Source organism: Orcinus orca, chromosome 1 (assembly GCF_937001465.1).
Source record: "Orcinus orca chromosome 1, mOrcOrc1.1, whole genome shotgun sequence".
In the NCBI taxonomy this organism is placed as follows: domain Eukaryota; kingdom Metazoa; phylum Chordata; class Mammalia; order Artiodactyla; family Delphinidae; genus Orcinus; species Orcinus orca.
In genome coordinates this window covers 170,802,893-170,823,673 of record NC_064559.1, presented here as the reverse complement: position 1 = coordinate 170,823,673, position 20,781 = coordinate 170,802,893, and the positions used below count along the sequence as shown (strand labels likewise).

The window sequence follows — 20,781 nt, the reverse complement described above, 5'->3', positions numbered from 1 at the left end:
TTACTTCTAATTTGTGGGCATCTGACTTTTCTAGCATAAATTTCTAGCAAATTACTCCATAATCAATGTGTGTAATAGCTGTAGCTAAAAAGGAAAAGATTTCTTCCTTGTGTTCATCCTCATGGATACCATACCTCTAGACACTGAAGACTACAACTCTGCTGGCATTTAAAAATTCTATTTTGCACTCTATGTGCAAATCTAATTTGTTTTCCACTGTCACTCATAGGACTTTTCCGGCATTATTCTTTTCCAAAGTATCTTCTTCCCTCTTGTTTCCTTCATCCTTTTCCATCTAGTGTCCATGTTCAGTATTATTTCTCCCCCTGCTCTCCCTCCACCCCCATGCATTAGCTGCAAAATAGATGTAAAGCTTGGTGTAAGTCCAAAAATTTTATGATCAAAATACATACTTAGCAAATTGTTTGGCTAAATCTTTCATGTATGATGAAAGATTATTACCACAATTCATTAGCAAATTATAGACTTTGAAATGTAGGCAGACAAATATTTGGCCCTGTATCAATCAATTTGGACCAGCTGGGTAGAAATTCACACAATCCTAGGAAACCCAAGAAGTGAGGTGCTCTTTCATTTTTCATTCACTTGAAACATTAAAGAAAAATTACCATTCTACAAAAATGTCCACTTTTCGAGATTTTAGCAGCAGCATTTTAGATTGAGTTTTATTTTCAGTCAATTACTACTTTAGTGACCAATAAACTGATCTTTTTTCTTGCAATTGACTGCAGAAGAATAGTGCCTAATGCACACATAGGCACCTTGCTATCTGACCATTATATTCCAGTTTAAAAGCTAAATATTTAATAATGGTTCTATTGCCCTAAAAAGCAGGCAGGGGGCTACTTCTACATACACTAAATCAGCCTGGAAACTAATTTTGCAGTTATTCATGATAAATAATATTAACATTCTTCCTCTGAGCCTCTCTTGCCTAGTGAGGTGACCCTGTACAAAGATTCTGATTGATCCTATGTCTGTCTGTTTTGGTTAAGCTATCAGGCTGTATATGGGAACAGCTGCACTTTGGGAGCAACTTAAAACAAATTTCATCTTAGTGGCATCTAATCCAGTCCTTGGTACAAGACACATGGAAAAGTCAGTGTCAAAATTAAACAATGCCGTCTTTGCAATGAGCAGATGCTTTTGCCTTGCAGCTGTAAAAACCTTAAAACAATCCAGCAGTCTACTGTCTGGTCACGCAATGACCACAAAGCAAGGAATACATTTTGTCATTTAGAGAAAATGTTTACTATGAGCTTTTAAAGTCTTTTTTCTTTAAAAAAAAATGTTTAAGAAAATAATAAAAGGAATACATTGAGTGTAATAATAAGGTAATACAGTCCTAAATTGAGCAATAAAAAAATTTTAAGCATATTCGCCAAAATAAATATGTTTGAAAAAGAATAACTACTTGACTAAATAGTATTAGGCCATACACAAAACACATCAGACAAAAGAAAAATTACCATACACGTGTTTTAACAGGTTATAGACAAATAATCTTTGGTATATAAAGATAAACATGTAAATATTTTCTATATGCAGGCCTTATCTTAATATACCTAGTCTTAGTCTAGCTTATGTTTATGAGCATTTTATATTCATTTACCTACCCATCCTTTGATTTACTTCCTTCTTTGTTTTTGCTTATGTTTTTGGTGGGGGAGGGTGGGGTGGGGAGAAAAATGGGGAGGTTATATAATTCTTATTTTATGGCTAGAGGATAGTTAAATGCTAAAACATTTCTCAGCTTAAGTAATGTGGTACTTATCAAAGTCTATAAAGAAACGGCAGCCTTTTCCAAACTTTACCCTATAGAAGAGAACCTTGCCTCTGACATTCAGGAATCTAGGGGTTAATATTTTAATACTGAAATAAACTCTTCTTCATGAGGAGAAACACTCCAACTACTGTGTGTGGGAAACCAAAGAACTAGCCCCACCTAAATAAATGACTGCATGGTCATGATCAATCCACTTCTGCTAATTGAGGTTCTGGCTTTAAAGGTAGTTTTTTATGGTACCTACAAGAAAGAGAATCTAGTAGTCTTACCTTTATTTTAAATAGTCTACTGCAAAAAATTTTTTTCAGTAAGTTTTTCCTAATCAGATTTTTTTCTTGAAATCCCTTTTTCCCAGAGGATATCAATTCATTAACACCTCATTGCTTATAAATTTCATTGGATATTTTGTTAGTTGAAGGTCTGGGGATTCCCCTTATGTTCCTCCCCACCCCACAACGAATATTTCAATGAACAAGTCCCAAAGTAATGACCACATTAATAGGAAGTTAATTAAATTTAATTTAAATATCAAAGAAGGCATGTTATCCTATCCTCTTCATTAAAATCTTTGAGAAGTAAAACTAAATATTTTTGTGGTTGTCTTTGTATTTCTATATTTTATTTTCTAAAAATGTAATTAAAACATGTTGACGTATAAAGCATATTGATGCATTATGCCAAAAATACAAATTCTAGACATTCATTTTTTGTAAAATGTTTACAATTATCCTTAAGTCATATAATACTATTGGTATGATTTTGTTGTATTCTTTGTTAATGGTGATAATTGAAATAAAGTTGAATTACAGTGTCAATAATACATGTCATCAAACAGAAGTAAACCATGGAACAAAAATATATCACAAGAGAATTATACTTGAAAGTATAAAAACATACAAATACAAAATAACTGACACGTATTCCTAGATATGATCCCTTGTATTTTAACCCACATAAGCTTAGAATAAGAATTAATCATTTTACATAAGCTAATAATAAGAATTAATCATTTTACAGTGTCAGTGTTCCAAATTATATACAAACGGCTTTAAGGATAAGAAATAATTATAAATTTACACAAACTGGATTTGCTTATACTTTCTTGTTATTTTTATAATAACTTTGGTTAATAATCACAATTATGCTAACAAGAACTGTGCAAAAATATTTTGTTTGGAAGTGCATTTGAACTTGTTATTAATTATGCAATTCCAATTTACATTTAATGGACTTTAATACATTACATATTTTTATGGGAACATGTGGAGATCTGGAAAAATGGTTGGCTCGAATAAGTGGTTCTCTTTTAAGTTCATTTTATCCCTTTGGGTTCACTCAATAACAGCAATATATTTTTAAAGTATATATTTTACTGAAAAAATACATAAGTAAGTCACAAACCAAAAGCTAACAGATGTGTGACTTCTAATTAGTTATAATAATCTCTGCTTCGATGCCATTAGAATGAGCCTTTCTTTTCTTTTGAAAACTAAAAAAGCTTTCCTTTGAATTTTAAACTGTCAGGGTGCTTCAAAGTCAGTGTACAAAATCTGCTTTGATTAAAATTTTAGACATCTACAGTGATAACTTTATGAAAGGAAAATATTAAATTATAATTATCCTAAACAGACACAGTCTTGTGAAACTAACCCTACATTCATGTTAAAACACAAAGAGTTGAATATAATGAATTTGATTCATCCTCGAACACAAAGCTTCACCACAGTAAACTCAGTCAACTGTTGCTCTTGCGCCTATATTCATGGTGCTTAAATAGCTCACTTTAAAACAAAAAAAACTCCAATTGGCTTTTCATATATCCACCCTCCCCAAAAATAACGCACTTGAAAAACTCAAATGATATGAAAGGCTTCAAGGCCTCTTTTCTCCCTTTCATACCCCTTTTTTTTATTTCTGTTTGCAGTAATCTGCCTTTCTCTTTCTCTTTCTCATTGCTACAGAGCAAGCGAGGAGGCTCAGAGCTTTGAAAAGGGGGCTCAATGTGTAATGGGTCCACTAGAATTAATTTACTTGCACCAAATCCATTGAGCACAGAGGGTTTTTTTTTCCCCCTCTCTCTCTCTCCCTCTCACTCCTCAAATCATTTGGAGTCGAACGCAGCCCCCAGCCTTTGTAATTCTAGTAAAGCACTTAAAGTGCACAGTAGGTGTTCATGAGGACCATCTGGTCAAAAGCAAAACAAGCTGCTGATTTTGCCTTTGAATAGAATGAAGCAAGTGTGAATTAGTCTCTTCAATTAGCACTATTACAACCTGTCAAGTGCATATTGTAAAACAGGATTATTACAGTATTGGTCACCAGTGCAATTATTTACTCTCTGCCTTTTCTTGCATATAAAAATGTCTTATGTTTATTAGTTTCTGATAACTGAACATAATATCTCTTAACCCAGGCATTTTAAAACTACCAACACACAAATCACAGATTATGAAATACAGTCGGCCAAGAAGCTGTTAGGATACACATATCTTAAGTAACAAAGGTCTAAAGCACCATCGACTCTTAACAAAATTTCATTGTTTCTAACCTTCTTGAATGTAGGTGAAGAAATACTTACATGGCTAAAAAAAGATGTCCAATAGAGATTATTCTAAAATACTTTCGGAGGGAAAGAAAGACTTGTCAGTTCCAAATAGCTGCATTGTAAATATTAAATTTATTTCCTAAGGGGATAATTTATTAAGCATCACAGAAAACCCCAAAGTTTATAAAATGATCATTACTGATTTATTCATTTGAAGTGGTATAACTTCAACAGATCTCAGTAACAAAGTGCAACTTGAAACTTACATACATGCAAAAGAAACTCAGTCTCCTTTTCTGAAAGCTGAAAAAAGGCTCAAATTCATTGCCCAGTTGCTTAAGAAATTATCTCTCTTTCATTCTTCCTAAGACGTCATTTTGATTTCAAATTTTTAAAAATCAAACTATGATACACGCTAATTAAAATGGGTTCATTCTAATTGAGCTTATATATGCCGTTCATCTTACAGTAAAAATAAACCACGTAAACTTTTAATTAAATAAGCACACAATTTAATTTACCCTATTGCATATGCACATTCTTATCTCTCTACTCTTCAGTTCTGTGCCAGCAGCCCCCACCCTCTCCATACTGGAAAACAAACAAACCAAAAAATAAACAAACAAACTATACGTAAAACACATACAGAAAGGACATGTTAGTTAAGAAGTTTTAGTCAACCCACTACTAGAAAATTGCTCTTTAGTATAATCTGTAAAAGACTACAAATGTACCGTTAACAACGTCCAGCATTAAAGGAGAATAGTTTGAAATATGTATTAGTCAAGCAAGTTGAGTAAGTAGCAAGTGAAAAATAGACACAAAAAACCCAACAGGAGTTTCAAATTTGCAGAATCAGAATTAGTCTCATGATTTCACAATTATTTAGCCAACATTATTTTTAAGGACCGGTATGATTTATTTAGTTCACTTCTTGTTGGTAATTCAAAAGTAGTGGCTTCCCACTTAACAATTGCTAGTATTAGTAGTGAAATGTTTTACTATTCCATGCAGGATATATCTTTATAAGTTGTCTATTTTTCCCTTTAATTCCCATTGAGAACTAAATAAACACTAATAAGAACAGTGAGAATTCTAGGGTAAAGTGAAACTCAGAAAAGGATTTAAATAATTCCAACAGCTCTTCATAGTGCTTCTCGATGTAAGAGATAAGGAATACTACATGATTCCGTACCAAAACTACTTTGGTTTTTTATCAGTGTTATTCTGGGTCATGTGTGTATTCCTTAAGTTTGTATGACATCTAAAAGAAAAGTGATATTTTGTCTAATAGGAGCTTTTGCAATAGTAAGATGGACAACAAAGAATTAGTTTCCAAGAAAAGTTGGCTTGATTTCAGGGACTTTATTTCCTTTTCCACACCTGGGTTTAGGATCTGAAGTAGGCAAATCAATCTTTTTTCCCCCTAATTTAACCAATCCCAAGTGCATTTGTAGCCACAGATCTTTAAAAATCAGAATTACTGAAATCTGTACAATTAACTGTTTAAAAATCTAAATTCTCAGTGTAGAAAATTCATTAAAATAAGGTAAGCTTGTTTAAATTTTCAGGGAAATTCACTAATTTAAAGTGTGTCAACTAGGTAATTAAGGATCCAAGAAGGTAGAAAGACAGATTGTCACAAAGTTATTGTTACATTATTTGATAATTTTTATAAACTATTTTGTCATAATGGAAAAAGGGAAAGGATTTTTATTCTTATGACTACTTGCAACCCTCCATTCTGACCTTTTTATACTGTCATTGCCTTTTCCACAAGTAGGAGGATAATGTAAGTGGAAGGATTTGTAAAGAGCTTAAAAAAAATAACCTCAATATCTAACTAGCTTAAATTAAAGTCTAGAGCACCCAAAGGATATAAGTCATGCATTGTGAGGCAAGAGATCACAGAGACAGAATGAACAAACACTTGTACAACTATCGGTTTATCACCACTAACCTGCATGAACATATGGTCACTGAAGAGTTATTTAAAATTCAAACTGCAGCTAAATTCTATTTTCTAAGTCAGTATTTTAAAAAATGTATTTTGTTAATTAAAAATTGAAATTATAGTACCTTTGTCAATCCTATTTCATTTAATAGAACTTTCCCTCTGGAGGGAAAATATTACAAGAGATTTCTTTTAGAAATGCAAGGCTTTCAAAAATTAAAAATACCAGAAAATGGTATTTTTTCCCCCACCTACAATAAAAATAATATACAACTACACTGGAAAATAAAATCAGTTGTTTTTTTTTTTTATTTCTTCCTTTTAAATGTTGGTCGGAATTCATTGTTGAACCTATCAAACAACACTGAAAAAAGATTTCTGAAACTGGTGACAAAAATTAATTTACAAGTTAGGATATATGGTATCATTAAGCTTCCAAATTAATAGCAAAAATTCTAGCATTTATAAAGTAACACTACAAAATCATTTCAAGACTATATTTTTATTGTGTTGCAACCTGACTTTCAATCATGCAACAACAAAAATACATGTACTTAAGTGTCACCGTGGGTTGCATGGCTGTAGCATAAGAGCATCTTGTCCTCCTTGAACCCCATTCCAGATATTCCACAAGTTGAAGGAGAAAAGTCTTAGGATTAGGCCTACAGAGTGTGATCCTAGGCCTAGAGAGTATAATCCACATTCCATTTCTAAACTGTACAGAATAAAAGAGTTTTTATGTACCTGTCTGCCCACAGAAAAGCAACAGATATTAGAAACAACTGCATTTATTTTTTTCCTGGCAACTAGCATTTCAAATATTATTTTAAATCAACTTTTAAAAGATTAAAAAAAGGAAAAAAGAAAGAAAAAGAAGAAACCAAACTCTTGTTGAGAAATACATAAGGATATTTGTCTGCAAAAATATTTTCAGGACACTTTTCATTTAGAAAATGGTATACTGTTTTCAAGTCCTTGAAGCTTAAAATATATTTGGTAATCTAAATAGCAGGACGCAGAGAACAGTTTCAGCCAACTGTGGCACACAATGGCACATTTACAGAATTTTAAGTATTTCTTTTAATAATTGATGTAGTCATTTTGAATCATTCTGCATAGGATATCAGGTGTGAGCAGATTGCATTAACGCTGCTTAAACATTTCAACTTGTCAGTATGGCCAACTCGATTTCGGAAATATTTGCAGTATTTTCCCATCGAAACAGTAATAAAGGCAAAATAAATACATGCCACTACTTTATAATCACCGAACATTAATGAATATTTTATGTCTTTTTAAATCTCCCTGTTTAATTTAAAAGGGTGAAATTAAGTCTCCTCCCTGCAATATGCCAATTATCTGTAAATCAAACAATAACTTGGCTATTATGCTCCTTTTTGTTAATATAAGAGAAGCTAATTTGAAAACACTGAACGGCATTTTTAGACTATCAGTTTAATAGTCCTCTCTGCCCCCTTGTGGGAGAAAGTTGAAACACACTCAAACTACAGAAACTGGAAATGTTAAAACAAAAATGCAAAAAAACAAAAAAATGTAAAATTCTGGCTGTAAATATTGCAATCAGAAAAAAAAAAATAAGGCAGTCTATATGTACCCTTCATGCGATATACTACTCTTCAACTTAAAAAAGGAAATCAACAACAGAATGAAATTTACCTATTATCTTTTCTGTTCTTGATTAAACTGGGGTTATTTATTTTGAAACTGAATTCCTTATTTAATTTTATTCAATATATAATTTAAATTTCAAAACCATGAGGCTCCCAGAATAACTCTGTGATAGGGCCAGAGTTAAACATTATTTTTAATATAAAAACGACAATGATTCTTCAATGAATTAAAATTTTAAATTTAGAGAACAGAACATCCATTATAGAGATTAAAAATGAAATGGCAATTAATATATTTAAAATCCTGAAAAAAATCAAATAATTTAAACCTATGATTCAAATTAGGGACCAAGAAAAATCTTAAAGATCTTAGTTACTAGTCAACAAACTATTCAAGTGATAAACAGAGAAAATAAACTTCAAGTAATGAGTTATTTACGCCAAATTCAGAAGTTGAAATTTATTGATAAAACATGAAAAAAGAAAAACCATTAACAGTCATTACTGAAATAATTCATATACTTCCGAAAAATGATTAGGATGAAAACAACTTGTTCTTTCAATATGACATTAGTAATTAGTTGAAGCAATGTAGTCCAAGAAAAAATTTATGAAATAATCTAAGATTAAACAAGATTAATTTTCTTTATAAAAACATGAGTGGACAATGACTGTTGTCTTCATAATTTACAAGGGGTATTGTGACATAATCATCATTTCACTGTCTCTAAACACAAGTCTTGTCACATAGCCTTATACATTTTCCCCCCCAAAGCAGATAAATTACTAGCTTTTAGGTGGGTGGGGCCACAGACAAGAAGTTACCTCTTCTCTCTTGGGGGAGGTTCTTTTTGAAACAGTGGCCCTGGTTGGTCACATTGATGAAAATATTTACACTATACATAGATTCTTCTTAGATACTCTGAGCTAAATGACTGGGTTCCCTACAGCATCTCACGAATACTGCCCAAGGCTGGAATTCAACTGCTTAAGAAAAGCCTCCTCAATTCCTTTTGGAAATAGGCAGGATACACACTATAAATAATATGTTTGAGAGCAACCTTTCAAATAAAGTATACGCATGTTCGAAAATGCACGCTGTCGATAATCTCCAAATTAATATTCTGAATAACTACTATAAAACTATGAAATATGTAACAATGTGTTTTTTTTTTAAGCAGGGTTTTAAAAGTTGACTATTTTAAGAATTATCAAGAGCTTTCATTCACAACATCTATCTTTCTAGGTCAAGTCATTTAATGTATCTATAGTAATCACTGATGCTCAAGTTAATTAAAATTAAAAACCCAATAATGAAACATAAAGAGAGTTTCCAACCAGAACACATAAGCCCTCTTTAACAGGGTCAACATTAGCTATAATGAGCTACCTTTATTCCTTAGCTGTGAGACATAACTCACCTCTTGAATGGTACTGCTTCCTGAGAAGTTCAGGTTGTACTCCCGCTGGACTTCCCGGTGGGTGATGATCAGCATGAAGTTTTGATTTAATGACTCCTGCAGGGCACTGAAAGGGCTGAAAGAGAAACAAGGAACTCTTGAGATGAACAAGTTCTAGCTTGCTTTACGGTTAGCTGAAAAAACCCCAGGAGTACCATAACCTCCACACAGGCATGTCCGGGCCCAATGTTATCATCTTTTCAGCTCCTAAAGGCAAGAGAGCAAGCTGAGAACAACCAAGGGGAGTTAACCTGTTAACTCCTTCTCTACCAAGGTGTTTTTAAACTTCAGTTATAAATACTTGGCATACATAAGAATTTCGACAAGTCATGTGCTGCTGTCTGCATATGTATTTTCTCCAAGAGAAGCAAATTTGTCAATTATATTAAATTCCAAATATGCTACTAAAATGTATACCCAAAAACTCTGGTTCAATTCCAAATGAAACAGCAGTTCTGGAAGAACAGAAATTTGAAACTATTGTTTATACTCATGAGTGTCATATAGGTATACAAATACAGTTTCAGTAAAAATTGAGAAAGTATGGAAATCTACAGAACTTTAATTGCTATACCGAAATTCCTTCAAAATAATTGTGCTTTCACTTACAAGTCAGAAATACCGAGAATTCAGAAACTGGAGAATTCAGAGCAACATTAAACTCTGTGCCAAAGTTCCAAAATGTAAGAAATGTGTCAGAAACATGAAGAATAAATGAATTTAGCCACATCAATTAAGAAAAATAGGCCATGGTTCTATTTGTTTATAATATTAAAAAGCACCATCGGCAATGAAAATAAAAATCTGTCACCATTATGTATGAACAATCTGTATTGCTAGTCTCAAGTGTAGTGCTAGTCTCTCTTCCATGCTATGCTTTAGAAGCAAAAAAAATATACGGTTCTGGCCTTCATCACTCCTCCTTTGCCAATATGTAACTATGTGATAAATATAAATGCAACATAAGATTAGAATTAGGCAGTTAATCTGTGTGTCCCAGTGTCACCCATCGAGTTCACAGGTAAATTACAGATTCAAAATACCTAGGAAACACCTATATACAGCATGAAATATTATTGATCAAAGTCAAGGGAAATAATACCCCACTAAAATAGAGTTTCTTCAGGCAGGGACCTTTGTGTTTGATCCTTACCACTTAAAGCATAATGCCTGGCACACTGCAGATAAATATTTATTTAATAATGAATAAACTGTAAATTTTCAGAAGGCAAGAGTCTTACTCATATCTGTATTTTACACAGTAATGCTGCCTTCTGGAAAACTACCATGGGAATTAAGATTTTGATTTTGATTCACTTATTTATCTACATTAACTGAATGCCTCGCATTATTCCAGATGCTAAGGAAACCAACCCAAATAATACACAGTTCCTGTCCATGAAAACCTTCACAATCTAATGAGGGTAGACAGACACGTAGACAGCCATAGTATAAAGTGATAGATACAACTGAGAAATTCAAAAAAAATACAATGAAAACCAAGAAGGAAGTGCTTAACTTTGCCTCAGTGAGAGGGGGAAAGGGTTAAGGGAAAGCTTCAGAGGAGAATAAAAATATAAATTGAAATATAAAGGATAAGTAGGACCTTAGAGTTTATTAATTGGAAGGGACTAAATTTTTGTTTTATTTGGGGAAAGGAGATGAGTGGCACTTTTTAGACTAGGAAATAATAAATGGAAGAACGCAGCATGTTCATTCACTCAGTTAACATATATTTATTGAGCACATACCTATGTTTATGACACTGTTCCAGTTGCTAGGGACACAGTTACGACAAAAAAAAAAATGGTCCCTGCTTTCATGAAACTTATATTCTAGTAAAAGAAACAATACTCAAGTAAACAAATAAGTAACTTTAGAGAATGCTAAGTGCTATGAAGAAAATAAACAATATTATAAAAGGTATCAGAGGGGTGGGGGGAAGGAAATTATTTTCAACATAATAGTTGGGGAAGACATCTCTGAGGAAATGACATTTAAGTTGAGGCTAGTATAAGAAAGAGAGAGCAGGAATCTGATCATGTAGGTCCTTGTAGACCACGGTAAAGGACTTGGTATTTATAGTAATTGCAAAGGAAAGCCATTGGAAGGTTTTACACTGGGAAATGGTTAAGATCTGATTTACATGTACATTTATACAACATTATTCTGGTTGCTCTGGCTACAGTGCGAAAAGAGTCAAGGCAGGGCTAGTCCCAGCAAGAAGTGATGGTGGCTTACGCTAACTATAGAGGCAGAGAGTGAAGAGTTGTCAGGTTCAGATGTATTTTAGAGGTAGAAGCCAGACAACTTACTGATGGAATGTGAGAGAAAAACAAAACTCTAAGGTGGTCGGAGCAAGTGGAGAGATGGAATTGCATTTAACAAGGAAAACTGGGTTAAGAACAGGTTAGGTAGAAAGTTTGAGAGTGAAGTTATGTATATATCAAAGTTTAAGGTGCCTATTAGAGATCCAAAAAGAGATATCATGTATAGCTGTGTATAAGAGTGGAGGGTCAAGTAAGAGAGCTCGGAGCAGGAGAATCGACAGCACATACAGGAACCTGGCCCCCCACCCCGCCCCCCTTATCTTCAGTTTCCGTTTCTGCAATTTCAGTTACCTGCAGTTAACCAAAGTCTGAAAACATTAAATGGAAAATTACAAAAATAAACAATTCATAAATTTTAAATTGCAGGCTGTTCTGAGTAGAGTGATGAAATCTCACGCCCTCCTGATCCATCCTACCTGGGCCATGAATCATCCCTATGTCCAGAATACCCTGCCCCTTAGTCACTTAGCAGTTATCTTGGTTATCAGATAAGACTATCATAGTGCTTGTATTCAAGCAACCCTTATTTTACTTAATAATAGCCCCAAAGCACAAGAGTAGTGATTCTGGCAATTTGGATATGCCAAAGAGGAGCCATAAAGTGCTTCCTTTAAGTGAAAAGGTGAAAGTTAAAAAAAAAATTGTACGCTGAAGTTAAGATCAACAGTAAGAATGAATCTTCTACCAATGAAATTGTGAAGGAAAAAGAATTCTGTGCTAGTTTTGCTGTCTCACCGCTACATGGAAAAGTTATGGCTACAGTGCATGATAAGTGCTTAATTAAGATGGAAAAGGCATCATATTTGTACAATAAGATATTTTGAGAGAGAGAAAGTCTGCATTCACATAATTTTTACTATAGTACGTTGTTATAAATTTTCTATTATTAGTTATTGTTGTTCATCTTTTACTGTGCCTAAGTTATAAATTAAACTTTATCATAGGTATGTATGTATAGGCATACCTCATTATATTGCACTCTGCTTTATTTCGTTTCACAGACTGTGGTTTTTACAAGTTGAAGGTTTGTGGCAACCCTGCACTGAGCAAGACTATTGGCATCATTTTTCCAACAGCATTATTTTTTAATTAAGGTATGTACATTGTTTTTTTTAGACATAACGCTGTTGAACACTTAATGGGCTACAGTATAGTGCAAACATAAGTTTACATGCACTGGGAAACCAAAAAATTCATGTGACTAACTTTATTACAATATTTGCTTTATCGCAGTGGTCTGAAATTGAATCCACAATATCTCTGGGGTGTATGCCTGTATAGGGAAAAATATACTATACGTAGAATATGGTACTCTCTGTGGTTTCAGGCTTCCACTGCGGGTCTTGAAATGTATTCCCCATGGATAGGGGGACTACTACAGATAGTATATAGATTTTGTAGCCAAATGAAATCACCTAGGCAAACAGGGCTCTCCTCCCAAATACTGCACAGCTTTCAGACTACCTCATGTCCTACCATTAGTATTATTATAGACTGCCTCTTCTCTGAATTCATGTATCATATCCCTTATTTAATATTTATTTATAGTGTGTTTTGTATGGTTTGCTTTGTTGCATGTGTGGAAGTCCTGAATTCAAGACTACAAGCCTTTTGAGAGTAAGTATCTTTATTATTCACCTGTATTTCCCTTGACACTTAGCATACTAAAAGGTGATTCAAGGCAATCCTATAAACACTTAAGGAATAGTTCTGCATATTTGGAACTCCATATAAAGAATGACTAATTCTCATTTTTTAAGCCTACCTTTGAAGTGCCATTTTACTCACAAAATTGTAGTTCAGAAAGGTTAAGTAATTTCCCAAGGTTATGCAGCTATAAAAAGATGGAAGCCAGTTTTTAAACTATATTTGATTCTATGTTCTTCAGCACCCTATCTCCCAAATGGCTAGGCTGCTTTAGGGATACAAAGATGAGTAAGACCCTGCCTACTAGGAGTTCACAATTCATCCATTCTTTCTATAATTATTTGATTCTTATTTGTAATAATACAGGAATCAAAGATATAATCACTGACCTCAAGACAGACTATTCTGAGAGTTAAAACAGATGTGAGGATTGTAGAGAAGAAAAAGAGTACTTTGAAGTACTATGAAGAAGAATGGATAGTAAGGGAGGGTGGGAGGGAGGGAGACACAAGAGGGAAGAGATATGGGAACATATGTGTATGTATAACTGATTCACTTTGTTAAAAAGCAGAAATTAACACACCATTGTTAAAGCAATTATACTCCAATAAAGATGTTAAAAAAAAAGAATGGATTGTAATTTGACAAGTATATAATAGAGGTGATTTCAGACATAGACTAGTTTGAGCAGAGATGAGATTGGAGAATACAGGGAAGGGTGGAGAAAGCAATGAGGAAGAAGTATAAGGGGATGTAAAGAAGGGTTTCTGAAAGAGGAAACTTGAAAAATGTTAAAGACCAACATTATGGGGGGTTCAAATGCTGGGCTAAGGAGCTCAGAATTCCAGAAGTCTTGATTATTACATAGACAGATCCTCCTTTATCTTTACATATGAATCTATACAAATGCTTAATACCTTTAGTGCTTTCCTTTATGCAGTTCCTTAGATATGTTTCTTGATGTTGACTGGTAGACTTGTGCAATAACTTTGTAGAAAGGTTTGCCAGGACCAGCACTGACTGCCAAACTACGTTAGAAGAACACCAATTTAGTCTAGTTCTGTAATTTCCCAGGAGCCCTGGGGAAGGGTAAGTTTGGCAAGAAAAAATATTTATGGCTTTAAACTCCTTGGGAGTCACAGAGTCAGATTTGAATTCCTGCTCCACTCCCTACTAGTTGTTTGACCTTTGTCTCCCACCCCCACGATAATAATTCTTTCAATACTATTTATTTGTGTCTACCATATACAGGCCCTTATTTTAGGCACTTAACTACTCTGTAAATTGTTTCCTCTTCAGAAAAAAGAAAATAACCTTTACCTGATAAAACTCTGAATATTAAATTTTACAAAGCCAAGTAGGAATTTTTATTACATGTAAGTTTTAAGGTGGTCTATTATTAAAAATAGAATACTTTTGAGGGGTACCCATACTATAAAATCTTACAATGACAGTAAAACATTAACTAAAGTGTCTGTGGTGGTTTTGTGGCAGTTATTTTTCATGTTTTAGTTTCATTTCTCTGTAGGAGTTGATAAAGGGTAAAATCTTTTTTTTAATTTATTTTTTATTTTATATTGGAGTATATTGATTAGCAATGTTCTGTTAGTTTCAGGTGTACAGAAAAGTGATTCAGTTATACATAGACATGTATCTATTCTTTTTCAAATTTTCCCATTTAGGTTGTTACAGTAGGTCCTCCTTGTTGGTTATCTATTTTAAATATAGCGGTGTGTACATGTCAATCCCAAACTCCCAATCTATCCCCCCTCACCCTCCTGGTAACCAAAAGTTTGTTCTTTAAGTCTGTGAGTCTGTTTCTGTTTTGTAAATAAGTTCACTTGTATCATTCTTTTTTAGCTTCCACATATAAGCGATATCATATGATATTTGTCTTTCTCTGACTTATTTCACTTAGTATGATAATCTCCAGGTAAAACCATTTCTGATGCATGGAACATAACTGTACATTATGCCTAATGTTATCCAAGCTCACAGCGTTCTTTTTAACACAGATCTTTTTGGGGGTTGATATACCACATTCATGTTCCTTGTGAGAATGTTTTTTATTATCTGCAACCTCAGACTCCAGCCTGATTCATTCACTTAGCCATTAATAATAATGGCTAGCCTTTAATGAGTGCTACTACGCATCAGGCATTAAGTAAGGGCTTTGGGTCAACTTTATGAAGTTTATTATTATCATTTTCTTGTTACAGATGAGGAAACTGATGTTAAGTTACTTGCTTAATGTCACACACAAAATAAGTAGTAGTAACTCTTCTAAGGTCTAACTCTTATGATTTGTCGTCCAGATACTGGGGAAGAGGACCCAGTAAGATCTTATTTCTGCCTTCATTGAGTTTATTGAGGAATGCACAGACAAGCAAACCTACAACCCACATATGGTACCTTTGCTAAGAGCTCTAATACCACTTTTGCTAAGATGGTATGGAAATACAGAGGAAGAATACCTAAATTAGACCAAGGAGGAGGCAAAGGCTATAAAGGAATTTACTATGGTGATTTGCATAATTTTCAAAGACTTCATTGCTAAAATATTATCTATAGAAATTGATTCTAGCTGCTGCTTAGCAGAATATGTTGAGCCCTTAGTTGCTGCATCTAGGAGCAATTTTCTCCACAATAGTGTCTTCTAATAGTTGGTTAGGATAGTTAGCCACAGTTAATCCACCTTCAAGCAGTCTCTCTTTTACCTTCAAAATGCAAAGTCATTCATTGAGCTCCTTCAACTTTGACCTTCAGAATAGCTGAGGGTAATTACCAAAGTAGGTGGATGAGAAATAATACAAAACAGTTTTTTGTTTCCCTTAATGGCTTGTTTTCTCTTCAATAAGAGGGAGAAGGAAAGGTGTAAGCAAATGTAGAAATTTTTTAAAAGCAGTTGAATTTTAACTCAACGCAAGAAATGGAACATCTATTCTCTCCTTACCGGTTTTTAATTTTTCATTCTCTATTATGATTTTACTTTCAGTTTGAATATTGGTATTTACCAACAACGAGATGGTTGTTTCCACAAATAGACAACAGTCATTAAAACTTACCGTTGCTGTACCCTCAAATACAAATTGAAATTAATGTTTGAAATGTAATGAAAATCATATACATTGTCCCCAAGCTTTGAACTGGTGGTTATTTGCAAAAAAACACAACACAGTGAATGTTAACATTTAAAAGCAGTTAGTGGCAAAGTGCTAGACATTTTCACATATACCCATCTCATAATTCTCCTAGCCAGTTTCTTAATTTTCAAGTTGGGGGAGGGACAGTGGGAGGCATGTGAGAGGGAACTACAAAAAGATAGATAGATAGATAGATAATCTACCTCCTTAAAATTTTCAGTAGTATAACTAAGCATTAATATCTAAGCCACCAACAAAATTCTAGAAATAGTTTTGGCAGAACATCCCTTCTCTACTTTCTTTTCTGTCCACAAGTCTTGGACATTCATTCTGCCAATGAATGTCCACCTATGCCTGAGGGGATCCCATTCCAATTTAACTATGAGCATTTATCAGGAACAGAGAAGTCATCTGTAAAATATCTGTCTTCTAGTGAGTAACAACTTCATTTTAATTCACTGACTTAGTTTAACACATTTTATATTGCCATCCAGTTTTTTTTGGGGGGGGGAAGGACAGTATGGGGAAAATTAGTGTACAGCAAATTTTAACACAGGCTCCAATAAATAAACTTGAAGTTACAGACATTTTTTTATACCTGAGAACATAAAAAGCCATAAATTATTGGCCTCCATATGTCAAGTACTGATGAAAGCAACAACATTAAGAAAATATATATAACAACCTTTACTGTCTTGACTGCTTATTTCACATTGAGAGAGCACTTTAGTGATCCACTTACGCAGAAAGCACATGCATATTTTAATATGTATGACACAGTGATTTTTCAAGGTTAACTTAAGATTGCATTATGGTAGTGAAATGATCATTTGATCATCATGTACCTATATACCTGTCATTAATTCCTGATTAAGAGGAATGGCTTCCTCCTGACAAATAGCAGCAGGCCCATAGGGTAGAACAGTAAAAGGCAGGGTGTCTTGTATCAAGGATAATAACAGCAATTTTAAGGATTTCTTCTTCAGCAATTCCTTGAATCAAGAATCCCTCTTAAATCTTCAGTGGGCAGAAGATTTGGCCAGGCTAAATCAGAGCCTTCCTATGAAAACAGTAACAGTTCTAGGGGAAGCATTCATTGTTATAAAGTATAAATCCATCAAGATTAAGCAACTAGACTAGGAAAAACAACACATTCAGACTTGGGTTTCAGGGCTGTTATGGACTGAATGTTTGTGAATCCCCTCAAATTCACATGCTGAAAGCCTAACACTCAATGTGATGGTATTTGGAGGTAGGGCCTTTGGAAGATGATTATGTTTATATGAAGTCATGAGGATGGGACTCCCATGATGGGATTACTCTTCTTATAAGAAGAGAGAACAGAGCTTGGGCTCTCCCTCTGTCAAGTGAGGACAATGTGAGAAGGCAGCCATCTATCTGCAAGCCAGGAAAAGGGCTCTCACCAGGAACCAAATCTGTCAGCATCTTGATCTTGGACTTTATAGCCTCAAGAACTGTGAGAAATAAATGTCTGTTGTTTAAGCTACCCAGTCTAGGGTATTTTGTTATAGCAGCCTGAGCTGATTAACATAAGGGCTTTTAAGAGTTCTGAATTCACAGCACTCAAGTAAACAGATACCATCAATTCTGCACAGGCTTCTACTAAATGTCTGTTTGTTAAATGGTATATACACAACCAAATTAAAATTCCACTCATTAAAATCCATTGTAGAAAACAATAAGTGTTTGTCAAAACTCATATAACTGGGGAATACTTAAGAACCCATTTATTATATGTAAATTATATCTCCACAAAAAAATTATAAGTCATAAAAAGTACCTGAACAATTGGATAACCACTATTTTGGCAATTAAATGGGTCCCATATTTTTAACTTCAAAAATACAACACACTTTTTATCAACGTAAATGGAAACCATAGATTTTTTGCCATTGCTACTTAATACTACTATATGACCACTGACATATACGGCTGTTGTCCATGAAATTAAATTTCTCAAATCAATGTTGTATATGTAGTTAAGATGAGTAAAATATTAACATCAATACAGAGATCAAAAAATCTCCTGTTTCATTCCTGCTGTGTATGTATGCTATTTCTTTTCTTGCACTGGATATTTTAAACAAATATCAATGTAAAATAACATGTTTAGAAGGTTCATTTCCAATAATTTTATTTTTTAAATATGACCTGATATTGAAGCCAAAAACGTAATTTTTTCAAATTATTGTGACTGTTTCTTATAAAAATATAAATAATAATCTTAGAATGTGCTATTGAATTTTTCATTAATAATTTATAATTTATATATTTCTAAAAGGCCCTACAAAATTTTCTCTCCTTTGTCTCTTTGGGAATATTTTATTATCTACAATGATCTTTTTATCCTTTCAGATATATCAAGCTTTTAAATTAAAAAGCATGACACATGGCAATTTAAATTTCCATTCTAAACTTACAGAGTCATATGAGCTCTTGTCAACAAAAGACCAAATTTACTATAATTATGGATTATTTACACTAAAACAAAATAAGAAATCAATATGTAAATGTAATGTTTGTAGTAGCTAATGGAGCCAGCAATGACAGATTAGGTTCAAACAGCAATCAGTTTGAAAATCTGGCACATATGTAAATGAGCTAAGGACTTGATGTTTACATTTGACTGTATTTCATTCAGGATTTTTAAATTGTCTCAGGAACAGCACAAAAATAAAATGTTAATCTTTCCACTACAAATATAACTTGAGCCCTCATCATAACTGAAATTAGGTTTTGCTCCTGTCCAGCTAAACTAACATATGATACTAATAATTCTGAGCTGCAGATTACATCATTCTTAATTAACACTCTGCTACAGTTGTTAACATCCTCCAAGACACCATGCTATCATCACCACAAGTTCTGTAACAATCTTAAAACCACGTTTAACAAAGGTTGGCCTCTTACTCTGCAGCTACTTTTAATTGCTTTCTTTGCTAGCAATTAAATATGTCTAGATAAACAAACATTCGGTTTCACATAATTCTTAACAACATTTTCATGAAGATTTCAAAGTTCAGGTGTCCTTATGTCTATAATTACTGTTTATCAATATAGAGATATACTGGATTCAGCTACATGTACTAACCAAAGTATATAAAATTAATCAAAATTTGGTAATTAGCGGTGATAGTGATATATTGTGATCCATCAAGTAGTTCATAGCAAAACTGTCAAAACATAATTCTATTCATCTAGACAAACCACGAAGAAAGAAAAAAAATTTACAGATACAATGGTTTTTGTTTCATTCATGAATTAGTGACCAAGTTTCCGACTGTCCATGAAATCAACCATAGAGAATACCTGCAGTTCTTTTTCGAAGTGTGATGTTAACAAGCTAATCTCAGTACTCACTGACCTATCAATAGGCAGTAAACTATATAAATGGGTTTGCTACATCAATCCAATTAGATGTCTTGTGATCTCCACCAATGCTTTAATTGGGGACAAGTTTCTTTCATCCAGAATGCATAACTATAGGGAAATGTCCTCTTCTTAATATAAGCCACTTTTCAAGTAGCCCCTTATTAAGAAACACTTACCAATCCAATACTTCCTAATTTCACTTTTACAAAATCTAATAATAATGCTCACAAGAATTAAAGTTGAACAGTAATCACCATAATGTACTTGAAACACTGATTATATTAATTTATTCTTAAGAAATTAAGAGTTACTTTAAGAATGATACAGCGAATTGTTATCAACTACTTACAACACTGGTTAAACATTTTCACAGATGAATATCCTTTGTGAAAACAAACAAAAAAGAAGTTGTTTTGTAAAGCATTTTGGAAGAAAAAATTAACCAATCCTTTCAGAACATTTACTTGCATATGTAAAGTTTCCCCTTTCTGTACCTCAGTTCCCCTAGTCATAAAATGGGACTAGATTAGATGATTGCTTTAAATCCTTCCAAAGATGATACTCTAGAGCTTTCTTCTAAGTCAGAGCTCTGATGGATATGACTCTTGCATTAAGGGAGAACACCAAAAATTGAAATAGCAGGATATAGGCTAATAAAAAGTAAAAAATATTATAAGGATTAACATCTGTGCAGAGATTGTGAGGTGCTGAGGAAACAGAAGTAGGATGAGAGCTATCTGAAAGCATCCTTAGAATGTCCTTGTAGTAAGTGAACCCCACAATAGTTCCATGATACTGTTCAGTTATCTTTTTAGTTGGGATAATGGGGGGTGAACAAGTATCCTGAATGGCCTCAGTACAGGGTGGGAGA

The 20,781-nt window shown here is 33.4% G+C and overlaps 1 protein-coding gene across 3 annotated transcripts in view; it reads right to left on the bottom strand.

Moving 5' to 3' along the window:
* FAF1 (Fas associated factor 1) overlaps positions 1-20,781 on the bottom strand; it is a 490,154-nt gene that overhangs the window by 220,942 nt on the left and 248,431 nt on the right. For all 3 annotated transcript variants that reach the window (XM_049700116.1, XM_033435552.2, XM_012534460.3), the window contains one exon: positions 9,359-9,473. In XM_049700116.1, the coding sequence (XP_049556073.1) occupies positions 9,359-9,473 (115 nt within the window). The remainder of the gene's footprint in view (positions 1-9,358; positions 9,474-20,781) is intronic.